The sequence below is a fragment of the Daphnia pulex genome, chromosome 8, assembly GCF_021134715.1.
Source record: "Daphnia pulex isolate KAP4 chromosome 8, ASM2113471v1".
NCBI lineage: Eukaryota > Metazoa > Arthropoda > Branchiopoda > Diplostraca > Daphniidae > Daphnia > Daphnia pulex.
In genome coordinates, this window is record NC_060024.1 from 3099878 (window position 1) to 3114991 (window position 15114).

Consider the following 15114-nt stretch of genomic DNA (forward strand, 5'->3'; position numbering starts at 1 on the left):
TATGAACTTAATGCCGAAAGAAGGCATAGTCTTTTAATTATTTTCAAGGTCATGGTAGTGGGGGCAACCTTGTTATTTTCCGTAAAACTATGTAATAGTTATTTAATTAAATGTAGGGGAGACTGGGGCTAAAATGTACAGGGCAATTTTCCAATTTTAATATGAACAATTTGTTTTAAAATTATAAAATAAATACATTGTATTTTAAATGATATTTTATTTATCCTATAAACTTTTTTTTAGAATTTCTGATTAATTTGACGAATTTTTTGGGAAAAACCAAAAAATAGGATTCGATAAAAAATTTTTGGACGTTCAGGTTTCATTTTTTTTTATACTTCTATAATTATTTTTATAAAACCCAGATAGCTATTTTATAGGATTTCCTTTTTAGTTTAAGGTGGCATTTTTATTTTATAAAAAATGTATTTCTAAGTATTTGATAATTTAGTTTATTTGATGTTGTACGGATTCAGGTTAAATGGTAAAACCATCTGTTGCCAGGTAAACCATCAAAAAAGATTTTAAAAAAGACATCTTTACTTTTTTGATTGTATCTCCACTTATACGTAATCGATCAATATTCCTTCGGTAATGTCCTTTGGTAATTTTTTTTTAACGTTAAAGAGACAGAAAATCAAGGTTATAGTAGATTTATACATCCTATTACGTTTGGAAAATTCTAATTCCCTTTATTCTCTTTAATTAATTGATTCTTTAAAACTAATTGACTATAATAATCTGTCAATATTATGAGTGGTGCGACTTAGGTGTGGGTCGAACTTCATGTTTAGATAAAGTTATAGCAACATTTATTACTATAGTAACATGGGATTAGGAAAATTTTTAGTTACATATAAACTATAAAGAAATGGATGTGCTCTTCTGGCAGTTAGATCAAACCACCGCTGAAAAAAATCTTTATTAAGTCATATAACCTAAGTTTTTTAACGACCGGTTCCGAAATCGATACCGATAGTAGCGTCGCTAGCGATATTACCATAGCTTTACTTCGTCTTTCGTAAGTATTTGGTGAAGCATCAACCGGCCAATGCTTTCCTTTGAATTTTATGTCAATGGTGGTCTAATGGTCAAAGCAACCCGGCTGCCACTCGTATAGTTCTGGGTTCGAAATCTCGATCTAGTCTCTTAGGAAAACTAAATTTGTAATTTTTGAAAAATTATACTTAAAAAGCTTTCCAACAAATGCTCACCAACTGAAGACATATCTTTGTCTTGATTTTTTCAAATTAACAGACAAAGCATTGTCTTAAGATTTGTCTGTTTTAAATACGATATTATTCCTCGCGCTAGTGATTGGTAGCTGTATTTAAAGTTGATTTATTCACGTTTTTGTCATTATATGTTAAGTTGAATTTTTTGGCCTTACCAAGAGGGCTGAATCTATCTTTTTTTAGAAAGAGCATTGTCTTAAGATTTGTCTGTTTTAATACCATATTATTCCTTGCTCTAGTGATTTGTAGCTGTATTTAAAGTTGACTTATTAATATTTTCGTCATTATATGTTAAGTTGAAGGTTTTTTTGGCCTTTACCAAAAGGGCTGATTCTGTCTTTTTTTCTTCAGACATAGCAAAGTCTTAATTTTTTTCCAATAGTTATTTCAAATTAAATTTAAAAAGTATTAAGGAATTTCATCATGAAATTTTACAATGAATAATTTTAAAATATTAGAAACTACAAATAACGTGGGATTATGAACAAAACAACGAACGATGTTTTATCAGCTATTTATTGTCTTAAGACATTGCATTGTCTGAAGATTATTTTTTATTGGTAAGGGGAGATCTATTTTACGAGGAAAATCTTTGTTATTTATTTAATTAAAATTTTATTTAATCAAGAATAACATTAATTATTTATTTTTTAGTCAAACGATCTTTAGAGTTTAATGTAAGAATCCAAAAAAGAAATTTAAAAATTCAGACAAAGCCTTTTTAGAAGAATTACCTTGTTGTTTCGATTCGTTCGTTCGGTTGACGGTTCTCTATGGGAACCCAAAACCGCCACTTTTTCATTATACAAATATTTCCAAATATTTATATAAGATAGAAAAGCAAGCTTATCAGCTCGCCGAATGGATAGTCGTAAGCCAGTTGAAAACTGTCTTAAATGACATATTCAGGGCCTTTGTTAAGTCGGACTTTTTGCTAAATGCCTTCCTTGAGCAATCAGTCTTGAACATGAAAAACAATTTTTTTGTTACGTTGTTTCTGCTTAAGAGGTTACACTTAATAATGCACGATAAATGATGTTTATGTTGTTGATGACGATCCTTTTTGCAAGAGCGTAATGGCCTCCGGTGATATATTTGCAAGATAGAGGGTTTTCACGCATAAAATCCGGCGGTAAATTTGCACGACAGAGGTTTTCAGACATGGACATGGCAGGACTCTGTAAAAACCCAAAACGAGGGAAGCTATAGTGGAAAGTGGAACTTAGACCGAAGTTAAAAAGATGTAGTCGCAAACGCCAGATGTCACTAGTCGTTAAGCAATTAGCAATTAGCAGTTTTTCATTAATTACGGGAGAAGTAATTAAGTAAATAAAATTATTTTTGTTCTGGTCACTCCGCATATTTTTGGTCTCATTTTTAAGACCAAAAATTCCGAAATCTGTCGTAAAACGCCTGAGCTATGGAGCGTTATATACATACATACATACATACATACATGCAAAGTGATATGGTTTTTATTTTTCTGCGTATGTGATTATTAGCTTCGCCCTTTGGGCTCACATTAAAAAATATCATGATATTCTGCTTAATAATCACTGATTTTTTGCAAATTTCTCATGTGAAAAATCCTTATGATATAAATCATGAGACTTATATGATTTATATCTGATTTCCTACTACGGAATGAGTTGTATCTCACTTAAAATGAGACAAAAATATTTGAAACCTTTTAAATTACAAATATGAGGGTAAAAATTCTCATCAATTCAATGAGAGAACATATGATAGCATCAAAAATTATTTAAAAATCATTTATAAAATTGAATAACATACGATTTCTCATATAGTTTGATGAGATTTTTCCGTAAGGGTATGCTTGGGCCAAAATAAGGCAAATATTCTGTTAAACCAATCAAGCCCCTTTGTGGCACCTTCGAGATTTTAAAAGTCTTTATTCGTTTTTTTTTTCTTGATTAGGAAATTTAAAAATTTAGTTTTCGTATTGTTCTCTCTGTTTGTCATCTTATACTCTCACTGTTGCACCTCTTGTGTGGAATAAAAACTCCGTCTTTTTTTTCAAATTAGGGTGGGTTCAAAATTCTTTTCTAATACTACTACTAGATGACGCTAGTTGTTCGTGTGCCCGTGGTATCGCAAAATTGAACTGAAACTTGACCCGTTTCAAAAATCTTGTATTGGTAAACCGTTTTTCGGGCAAAGTTTTCTTGAGACTGGGTAATTACCCAAATATAACGCAGCCAATATTTAGATTCAATCCCATGCCAATAGTATCGATAGCAACCAGAACTTTACAGGGGTGATCGGGATTTTTTAACCTCTTGGCTTGCGCTAATTTAGATCTATGTGGTAGCGATGTTTGTTGAAACAAATCAAAGTCTTCTGGTCTAAAATCTTGTCTAAGGTTCCAAGAGATGCAAATGTTATAAAAGTAGCCAGGTAAATGGTATGGAAATCTGAAATATAAGTATGGCTACGTTAATCATCTATTTAGATAAAAGATAAGTGGTTTTCAGACCAGCCATTCCCAATATATCTGCATATGTGTAAATATACCTATTGAATTACTGGTGTTGATGTTCCAGAAGCACGTAAAGATGACAAGCATAGCCAATCCACCTAAACTTATGTCACTCAACACTCGGTCCATGTGCAAAGATTGCTTTGTGATTTCAAATGAAAGTATTTAGTTTAACATTCTTTACTATAGTTAAGTAGACCAGGCTAAAATAAGTTTCTTACCATGGCATTGGTATTGGAATTGTTACCTTCATTTTTGCTCATTAAAAGACGAATAACCAGAGACACATAAAGATGATGAGATTCACAATTCTCACGATTGAATAGCTTCTGTAGTAATGTAACCTGAAATATGAATAGATAGATTAATGATCAATTGCAATAAAAGATGAGTGGTTTTCAGACCAACCATTCCCTGCGTCTTCATGTGTGTAAACATACTTGTGGAATTTCTGGTATTGATGAAAAGCAGGTAGGCCCTATTGTAGCAAAGTTGTTATTCCTTCATCTAAAAGATTACAAAGCATCGAGAACAATAGTGAGTAGTCGCAAGGAAAACAAACTGATGTTTAGATTGGCGAAACTTGAACAGGATTTCCGGATCTACATTTAAACATGGTGAAAATAAGAAAGGATAACTGTATGTATTTCTTAAGTTGTATCATACCTTGCATATGTGTGAGAAACATTAGATTGGGAGGCGAAATCAGATACAGCGTCAGATAATCAAATGCAATTCAAGCCTTGTTAATTGACTCATTTAGCCATGATTGTTTTGATTTTGCCTACCGTTCGCGACAAGCAGACGGGCTATAGAAACTGTCGGCTGCTAGTGGATCGAGCTAAAAGTCGATCTTTGTGTCTTTTTCTTTGTCAAATATCTCGTGAACCACAAATAACGTAATGCAAATTTAGTCTTTTCGGTTAAACGGGAAGTTCTTCTTTCATTTAGAGGTGGTTGCATCCTCTAATTTTAGAAGACAGCTTTTTCCTATATTTTAGAAGTTTCCCCTCTTTTTCCCGTTTTTGCTCCCAATCTCTCGTTAATTTCGTTAATAATTAAAAAATTTAGTCATTTCGTATGTAAAAAGTCATTCTACATCGAATGGGATAAGTCGCGTCGGGATCATATCCCAAAATCTATATCTTTTCTCTTTCTCCCCCTTCCGTTCAAGGGAAGAAAGAGATTTTGAGATATGGCAACACTGGTGAGGGGGGATCGAGGGGAAATAAACGGAAAACTTATAATTCGTGTTTTCAATTTCGATTTCATTACTATAAATGAAACTTGAAAAGTGTGATCTTATGACCACACATAGAGCTAATGCAGCTCTTTTTTAAGAACTTTCCCACCCTATAATATTACGTAGATACCGAATGACAGGCCTCCAAAATAAGCCCATTCCCTACTAGGCCTCTCGGCCGTACGGATACTTACGCAACGCGATAAAAACCACATATCGCATTGCTGTAAAATTTTCAAAAAAAAATCACATGAAACCCCACCCTAATATTAACCTTAGAAAAAATTTTTATTGAATTCAACCGAAAATTCAATTAATGGGAGCGTTTTGAAAAACGCGTTTTCCCTACTGATCCTCTCAGCCGTACGGATACTTTCGGTACCCACTGTATAAAAAGTTTCCACAAAAAGAATCCTTCTCATTTAAAAATAAATTTGTATTCCTGAACACACGCTTTAATTAAATTTTTTCCATGAAGGTATTTAAATCTATTGCTACTTTGACATGTACTTCAATTTTAATAACTAATCACGAAATTTCGGAACTTCAGGCATTTTCTAACATGCGCAGAATTTATTTCCATGGTTACAAATTCACGAAAATGGTATTTTAAAATGCATAAATACTGTGCATTTTCACGAAACATTATAAATCGACTTCATAACTATACACGAAGATGAGATTGCTAATGTATTGATCCTGCAATGTACGATATTTTAATTAAATATTGAACCCTCTTTCGCAGATATGATTAATCATAAATTGAGTGCCAATGGATAATGCAGACAATCCTGGGTGAATAAAGTCTTGGCAGTTGATGTACCTATTGTCAACTTTTTCAGAATCATTTTGACGTTCTTCTCTAGATAGGGCACATGCGCGAAGGTACTCTTCGACAACAGCGTTGATTCCGTCCCAAATAATAACTCGCGTATCCCTGAAAATGGACATATTTTTATGCTAACCACTTGTAACAAACAGTATGCGCAAATATTTTGGTAATATAAAAGAGTGGATATGTTTGGAACCAGCTCATTTCTTTAAAGGTATTGGCATAGAATGAGCGTATAACATAGGCAGAAATTCAATATGTGTTAAATTTTTTAGTTCTAAAATTGATTTCTAAATCTTCTTTACTTAACTCTACCGTTCAATATATTTGACTAAATTGCAAAAAACAGAATATTATTACCACAATGTTGCATCTGGTTACGAATCTCTATTTCCTAACGCTCACATCACGAAAGAGTAGAGAAGACGTTGCCACCACAATTTTATTAATCCTACTTTCACACATCACCACACAACTAAACTGGATAAGATCGGAGATAGTGACGAATCATACGATTTAGGGAAGCATTTTTTATTTCTAACATTTTCCCTACAGGGAAAAGTTAGGTAGGCACGAACTCTTTTTTCATTATTTAGAATAAAAGTTAGTCGTAATAATGACTATGCAATTTCATGATGTGGCAATTATTTTGTTAAAATCTCGTTAATTTCACACACAAACAATAAATAAGCAATAATTGACTATAAGATTCGTTTTTTTAACTAAATAAAAAATGTAATCAAAATTGATTTAATTTGGAAAATTAGATAGTAAAAAAGCGGGGGGGGAAGCAGCTTTTGCATCTTTTTTCTGTCTTTCAATTTCGGGGTTCCTTTCGGGGTTATTTTCACCAAATATTACCATTACATTTTTAATATATGAAGAGTAAACCCTTAAATTTTCGAAAATAGTCAAAATTTCGTACATTCACCAATTTTTTTTTTTAGTTAAAAACCAAAAATAAATGGTACATTTTTTTAGAATGAAAATTGTTTTTTCTCACACTATTGAAAGTCGTGTACAGCCTCATTGGTTGCATATGTCGACTTAGTTTTTCTTGTATTTCTGAAAAAATACAAAAAACTAGGGTTTTCTCTCTTAATTCAGCGAGATATTTACACAGAGGATTACGTATGTTTGAACATTTTAGAACACTTGTGGAACTGCTGTGTACAAAGGTACTGTAATGGAAAAATTCTTCTTTCGTAATTTTCAAAGCGCTGTGACGAAAGCATTTTTGCAAGAGATGTGGGCTATACTTAGTAAAACAATTTGGAATGAGAAACTGTGAGTCAAAATTGAACCCACGACTGTATAAACTATACTTTAGCATAACATTTGATTTGAAAGTAGTATTTTTGATTAATATACTTAAACGATTGATGAACTGCGTTATTGAACATTTTTACGGTTTCTGGATAAAAGCCACGGTTAAATTGGCCCATAGTTGTTGCACTCTGTCTCAACCAGATAATTTCCTGATGAGGGTTAATGTTCAATGACTGATTGATGAGAGGTACAAGGTAAGTATCTAACAATTTCTGATACGTTTGAAAACTGTTTATGATTGTAGTGTTGTAATTTTTTTGATCAATGTGATGAGCTGTTACTCCTAGAAGAAAAAGAAATGTATATAAATAATTATAAATAATATGAATATGGCATATATGGAATATATCATGTATTAAAGTGTATACACACTAAACAGTAGGGGAGAGTGGAGCTGTCTGGCTATCAGGTCTGTTGGCTCAGCTGATCTCTTATGAGTTAGAATTGCAAAAACTGCAAAAATCAGGAGATGAAGATGTTAGTAATGCGCATCTTAAAAAAAAATTCCATGATATTACGACGATCTGTTGAGGAATGAAAAATAAATAAATGTTTTGTATGTATGACTAATGTTGTTGGTATGACAGTGGTAAAATTATTTTTGTTCGACTTTTTTCTTTTTTTTAGTCAACTACTATAATTATTTAACCTTTTTCATTGATATTCCGTTGGTGGTTTGCATTATTGGGTAATTTTTTTTTATTTTGAGTTTCTTACTGTTAGGCAACTGTTTCTCGTAAGAAATACAGGGGCCAAGAGACCCCGGCGGTGTGAGCAAGTTTCCCCGTATCTGGGGTCAGTCGCCCCAATTTTGTTTTGTTTTTAAATCGTGAAATACCTAACCTAGATATAACTTGATCAGTTTTAAAAAATACCAGTGAAAGCTTGAATTATTTTCTTTTTTTTAAGATTTGGTGGATTTTAAAATTAGAGCTAAAAGAAAAATAATGAGCCAGTCGCCCCACTCTCCTCTAATAATACCAGAAGTATACAGTCGTGGCCGAAAGTTTCTTTAGCTCAAAATCCCACCTTTTTACCGTGTATTAGCAGATTGTAATAACATAGGCACATGAAATAGGTTAAGATACCTTATTTGTTCGATTTTATCATTTCTTACTCCCTACCCTTACCCCTCTGACAATGACGTGTTGGCGCGGTTTTCTTAACAATGGATACCGATGGCCGATAGTCAAGCGATTGTATCGACGCCCACTTAATTAGCAATTAGTTATAACGTTTGCGATATCATAGGTCAATTAGTAATTTATGTGAAGAGATACACAGCAAAAAATCGCACCCTTACTTAGCCCACACGTTTTAATTGTACCTCCGAAAGTGTGCAATTCGTGTGCTTTTTCTATGCCTAAAAAGTGGAATACTCCACCAATTCGGATGCCTATTGATAGTGTGGGGCTCCACCTTGCTATTCCCTTGTATAATTTTGCGCATAAGTCCTTGGACATTTTTTGTCGATCACGTGACTCATAGGTAGACATAATTGTGCAACCCCCACTTAATAAGTCATGTTTAGACGGAAACAAACAGAAAAATAGGGGAGGGGATACTCCAAAGGAATGACGCGAAGGGGGGGGATTAAACTGATGGGAATAACATTTTCAAAAAGAACGTCCGAACAGCGAAAGTCCCAATACACATAATTAAGTGGTAAAGAATATATACAAAGAATGGTCCAGTGGAAAAACATCCGATTGGGATGCGAGAAACACGTGTTCCATACAGGGTGGCCCGAAAGGGTACTATTCCATTTATAATTGGGTATTCACATTTTAAGTAGGGTCTTCAATTTCCACACTTGGAAGTAGGGTTAAGTGTGGGTAAATTTTTGACTGAGTAGAGTTACGTTAAGAAAGGCTTAAAAAAACAAAGAAAAGAACAAATAAGGTACCCTTCCTCTACAGTAGGCTTATAACATCATTTTAACTTTTTCTCCTACTTCTTTCCTACTTTCTACGGTAGAGGAGAAGAAAAAGGTAGGAAATTTCTTCTGCTTTAGCAAAGTCGGAAATTATTTTATTCATTCTACTTTTATATAGTAGCTTAAAAGTAGACTATCTAGCATTATTCCCATTTTTTTAACTATTTGCCTGTCAAAAACGTAAGATATTTTTTAGAATGGAAAAAAAAAATTTTCCCAATTTTTATTACTTCAACGAAATTTTTTGGTCAATAAAATATATATATTATCTCATTGAAAACTTTTCAAAAAGGTTTCTGCTTAGCAATCAGATATCTGCTTAGCAGCAGCTGTTTCTTTCTTCCCCGTTGAACAGAAAAACGCCAAGTCACATTTTGTGAAGTGAAAGTCTATAGCGAACAATTTTGTTTCCATCATTAACTTCTATATACTAGGGGAGAGCGGGGTCACTCAGGACAAAAAAATTATTTTCCCAATATCTCTTTAACTATACATAATTTTTGAAGACAAATTAACAAAATTGTTAAACGCCCCAATATCTATGTCCCCTAATTTTTTCATAAAGATCGGATCATGAATTAAGCTGTAATCAAGCTTTGAAAAAAAAATTGGAAAAAAAATTTCAGGGGGGAAAACTGGACAGAGAGGGGGGTGGGTGGTAAAAGACATGGTTATAACTCTAATGCTATTTCAAAACTATTGAAAATGAAATTCTTAATAGCTACATAGGTCATTAAAGTAATATAATATGTTTTAAAAAATAATAATGATAATATGTTATCAAACTTTGGTCTTGGGGGGGTGGAATGGACAACGCAGCGCTGAAAATGTAAAAAGAGGAGGGGCTTAGAAAGTTTCAAGTATTGAATCACAAATAATAGTAAAGATGGTGTTGTTTTACAAAATTATGTTGTTTTTTTTACAAAAAAAATTTTGAAATTTTTATAGCCTACTGCTTTCGCAGTCCATTATTACCCCCAAAAAGATGTCCAGTATTACCCGCAGCAAAGACATTTTTCTAAATCATTATTATTCTTAAACGGTAGACCGTAACAATAAAACTTTTACAGAACATGAAAACAGAATAAATAAAGTATTTTATTCAACAATAAATTTTTTTTTAACCGTAGAGGTTGTTTAGTTATACAAAAAACTATGGCAATGAAAAACATAAAATTTGACCGCCATTTTTGATTGTTGCTATAACTCAAAAACTATTAGCAGGATTTTACTTAAATTTATACCCTATAGTCGTTATGAAATTCTACATTTATCACTATTTTTTATTTTTTTACCTCATCCCCATCGTCAGTTATTGAGCTTGTCCCACCTGGTACGTGTTGAGCGTGACCCCGCTCTCCCCTATACAGTCTTTTTTGTCATTTTTTATGTGTAGCTCATAAACCCGCCTTTTTACTGTGTATTAGAGAGAGGTATAGTAGGAAATGGGGCTATACTTTAGAGATCTATATCTATACTGGTCTAATTGACATATCAACAAAGATCTTCTTTACTCTAGTGTCTGATGAGAAATTGCTATTTTTATACCCTAAATAATCCATCCAAACGGGAAGAATTCCTTTGTTCAAGAATCCTCCCATTTTTCCCCCATACCCAGAGGCCATGACGCTGGTAGGGACAGGCCATGCGACATTTTTGGGGGTGAAGCAATATTTAAAAACGATTCAATAAAATCTGGATCCCTTTCACCTTTTTTAAAATAAAAAATCAGGGTTAAAGAATATTCATTAATCTTTCCGGGGGAAAAAATGAAACTCGTAGCTCGAATTAAAGTCTAATAAAAAAATCCAGCGCGAGGCACCGTAAGGCCTTTCTCACACGGGTGTAAACACAACTTTAGCATGGGGGTGATCCAATATCTATGGTGGTTACTGCAAATTTATATGAAAACCTGAATATAGTCTTAAAAAGATATGATGCGTCCTAAGTAACCCTATTACAGTGTAACTTAATCACACTTGGATTATTGACCCGATATATTTTCTATAAAAGCAACAAATATAATAGCTTCCTACGTTCAGAATTATTATAGAAACTCATATTGACTTAATGTAGAAAAATCTATAAGTTCCAAGCCCAACGGAGAAATAAAATCACAATAATCGTGCGTTATTAGCCTCGAAATCAGACTTTGGGTATAAAAACTACCGATTTATGTCATTCGAAAACTTTTAATCACCGTTTTATCAATTTCGGTAGGAGAAACCGGGACAAGTAGGGTAGTGTGTAAGCTGGTACCCAACGTTTTTCATCCTCTTGTGCCCGAGGGATTGCATTTTGAAAATTAACTGTTTTGGTTTAAAAAAAATACTGAAATAGTCTTAGTAGTATTGGAACATCAAATAAATAATTTTTTGGGCCTTCAATCGCTTCGTCCATTTCTTTATTCTTTTTAGACTCTTTCCCAGTTAACTTGAAATCAAGTAAAAATAAATTTCTAAAAGAAAATTATTTCCTCTTTCAGAAAACAATTTTTATTTATATTTATTGGCCAGGTTATTGCTTGAAATCGCAATATTACCAAACCCACTTTTTCTCGGGGCAAATTGTCTTTTTGGATTAGAGGTAGGTGGAAAAATGTTTTGGAAAGTTGAGTTCATGACGCCATCGCCAGGTGTTCTTTTAGCCCACGGGAAATTCTTCGCTGTTTTCACGAGCAATTCGCCCCGCGACGCGACAAATCCCCTTTCAATTCCAAAACGATTTTATTTTTAAACAAAGTGATTTGTCTATAAACTTAAAATACGCCTTAAATACATAATTTTTTCCTCTTTTTTAAAGCCTAGCGGGGATAAAAAAATTTGAGAAATAAAGACGTGGGAGCTCAAAAACTCAAAAACGCCAACTATGCCGACTCTCCCCTATCTAGTCTAAATTTTCGTTGATACCAAATTTTGACAATCAGTAACCTTTTTAACGGTTTAAAGTTTTTTATAGAAAAATCTCAAACTCACCAAGAAGAATAAAGTCTGGTACTTTGCTTTTGTCGTCAGCGCTTGCCCATCTCATGAAATCGTCAATTAAATTGGTTTGAATGATATTGCGCCAATAAAAAGAAACTTTCAGATTGTCTAAAAGGTGACTTGTCACATTGCAATCTGCGTGGTGTTCTTCTAAGTAAGGGACCCACAAATTAGAAACTCGTGAAACTTTTCTGTCATAATCCGGAATCAACTAAAAAATGATTTTTTCCGAATTATAAAAAAAATTATTATTCGATCTGTTTATCATTCAATAAAATGAGACGATGAGAGATAGTTTCAAAAATACTTACCCGAAGGAACAGGTTGAATTGTTGTCGGATAGTTGAGTCACCTATAAAAGCGAAATGCATTGGCCGCCTGTTTCTTTTAACGGATAAAGAGTCAAAACAACGGGCAACGTCCGCAGGTTTGTATTCTCGAAGCAGACGACGACTGCGAAAACATTGACTATTCTCATTTTCACTATCTTTAATGCTGATAGTATAGCTAATCTCGTCATTTCTGAGGTTCAAAAATTGCCGAGAAAAATAATCGTCTGCATTCAAGCATACATTTGAGGTAGTACTACCCAACATGTGTAAGCCAAATGTTAGTGTCAAACTCCCTGTGAGTTTACTCACAATGCAAACCGCAATTATAATTTCCACTAAAGATGCCATCGCTATCCAGTTTGATTTGACACCATATGTGGAACTTCAGAACGTACAAAGTTAATTCCGAGTGCTTTCATGTAAACGTATAAACCATTTTACTATATAGCTAACTCAATAACTAGTAACATAGAGAATTGACAATCGTAGAGAAGTCTAGCGTCTAGCTCAAAATAACTTTTGGAACGAAAAAAATTAAAGGCAGAGGAAAATTGCTTTTTTTAGACTACTGAATTGTAAGGACAGCCCACTTTCTGGATTTTCCGACCATGGAGGTATACCGTAGTTTGAATTGGTTAATTTTGCAATTATTGTACTCAAAGTTATTTTACTCTACTTTTGCTCTACTTTCCCATATTTTTACAGTAGCCAAATAAACTTAGTACTTTTTGGTAGTACTTTCTAGTTTCTACCAAATGGTAGTAACGTCTCAACATGGGCTCTCTGACCTAAGACAAGGCTGTGTCTGAAACTTTTTCATGTAACAGACAAAGCCATGTCTTAATGTTTCGTCTTCTAAATTACATTGCACCCTTATATTTTTTATACATTTAATCTATCCCTTTTCAATTCTTAGCATCTTGCTCGTTTTTTAATTATGTGATTTAATAAAATGATAAAATATGCGCTAATGGCGCAAGAATCTTCCGTTTTATTACTGGATACAAACTAGATATAAAGGGGGTGAAGGTGTAGTATGTAGTTAGATTTTTTACAGCTAGGTGGCTGCCGTTTTTGCCTGCCGTAAAACTTTCCACTTTACATATTGAACTTTTGGGGGGTTTTATATAACACTTTTTTTGGTTTAAGTATTAACTTTTTGTGTTTTAAATGAAACCTTTTTTGGTTTTTATATTATACTTTTTGCCAGTTTTGATATTGAATTTTTTCATTTTTAAAATTGTTTTCTGATTTATATATAAATATTTTGAAAATATTTTTATACTGAAAAAGTGGCGGTTTTGGGGCTCCCATAGAGAACCGTCAACCGAACAAACGAATCGAAACAACACTGTAATTCTTCTGAAAAGGCTTTGTCTTTCTTGGCTTCTTACATTAAACTCTAAAGATCGTTAGACTAAAAAAGAAATAATTTATGTTATTGTTGATTAAATAAAACTTTAACATAATACTACATAAATTTTTCTACTTCGTTATTTTTTATAGTTAATTATGATGCTTCTGATTGCGATTCCTTATGAATAATCGCTTAGTTAATATTAAAAAATTCTTAGTTAGTTAAAATTTGTATAATCCCCCAAAATACATGTGCCATGTGAGTTGAAATTTACATACTGTGTAAAAAAGAATACAACCTGAGCTTATAGCGCTTTCGTAAAAATAGATAATATTTTAAGACGTTGCTTTGTCTTAAGAATTTTTAAATTAAAAATGCTTAGATTTGAAGTAAACTTACTAATTTCATTTTGCTAAGGTTTCAATTTTTAAAACAAATGCTAACTTAAAAAGAAAAATTTAACAAAATGTGCAACCCTACCATAGAAACAGAAAAAAATTTAGAAAATTCTGAAAGGGAATATCAACGTTTTGAAAATTTTATGCTGTGAATTGAAAAGGAATAAATTAAATGTATAAAAAATATAAGGGTGCAATGTAATTTATAAAACGAAACCTTATGACACGGCTTTGTCTGTTACATGAAAAAGTTTCAGACACAGCCTTGTATAGTTGTCTTAGGTCAGAGAGCCCATGTTGTAACGTCTACCATTAGAAAGGGTCGCGAAAAAAAGTAGAGTTTGTCTAACTTGCTCTACTATGCCGTCTGATTTTTACCAGGTTTAAAATTAAACCTCTGGAGCCACATGGTCATGGTCATTGAAATGTAGTCGTCATTTTTTCGTTTCAGTTGGGAAACTAAGCCTGCATGTTCCCAAAATACCGATTAAGCTTAACAAATAATTATTTAGCATTACAATGCTAGATAGTCTAATTTTAACCAACTATACAAAAGTAGAATGAAAAAAAAATCCTAATTTGTTAAAGTATAAGTAATTTCCTACCTTTCCATACTTCCCAAAGTAGAAAGAATTAAATAATTTCCTACTTCGTTAAAGTAGAAGGAATTTCCTACCTTTTTCCTACTTTTTTGCATCTTCCATAGAAAGTAGGGAAAAAGTAGGAAAGAAAACTAAGAGTGTAGTTTGGTGGGACTGGCCAACTCGTTTTTCGTTATCCTAAGAAAGACAGATATCATTTTAAATATTACCTTAGTGCGTCTTCTAAATTAAAAATTGTTCAAATAGTTCTAGCCGTTTGAGAATTAAAAATAAAACTCTTTGTTCAATCAAATCCGTTAGTTCTTCTGTCGACTTCACTAGCCAACTAAAAATTTTGTAATATTATAGTTTTATAAGTAAATTCTT

General features: G+C 32.8%; 1 protein-coding gene across 2 annotated transcripts; it reads right to left on the reverse strand.

Moving 5' to 3' along the window:
- Positions 1 to 5479: 5479 nt before the first annotated feature.
- Positions 5480 to 12886, reverse strand: LOC124199581. 2 transcript variants are annotated; one of them, XM_046595421.1, is made up of 5 exons: positions 12371 to 12886; positions 12051 to 12270; positions 7512 to 7592; positions 7182 to 7422; positions 5480 to 5915 (listed from the first exon to the last, which is right to left on the reverse strand). In XM_046595421.1, exons 1-5 carry the CDS (start codon positions 12737 to 12739, stop codon positions 5699 to 5701), a joined length of 1128 nt encoding a protein of 375 aa, XP_046451377.1. In that variant the 5' UTR covers positions 12740 to 12886; the 3' UTR covers positions 5480 to 5698. The 2 variants fall into 2 exon arrangements, with proteins under 2 accessions (XP_046451377.1, XP_046451378.1); XM_046595422.1 differs by lacking the exon at positions 7512 to 7592.
- Positions 12887 to 15114: the final 2228 nt, after the last annotated feature.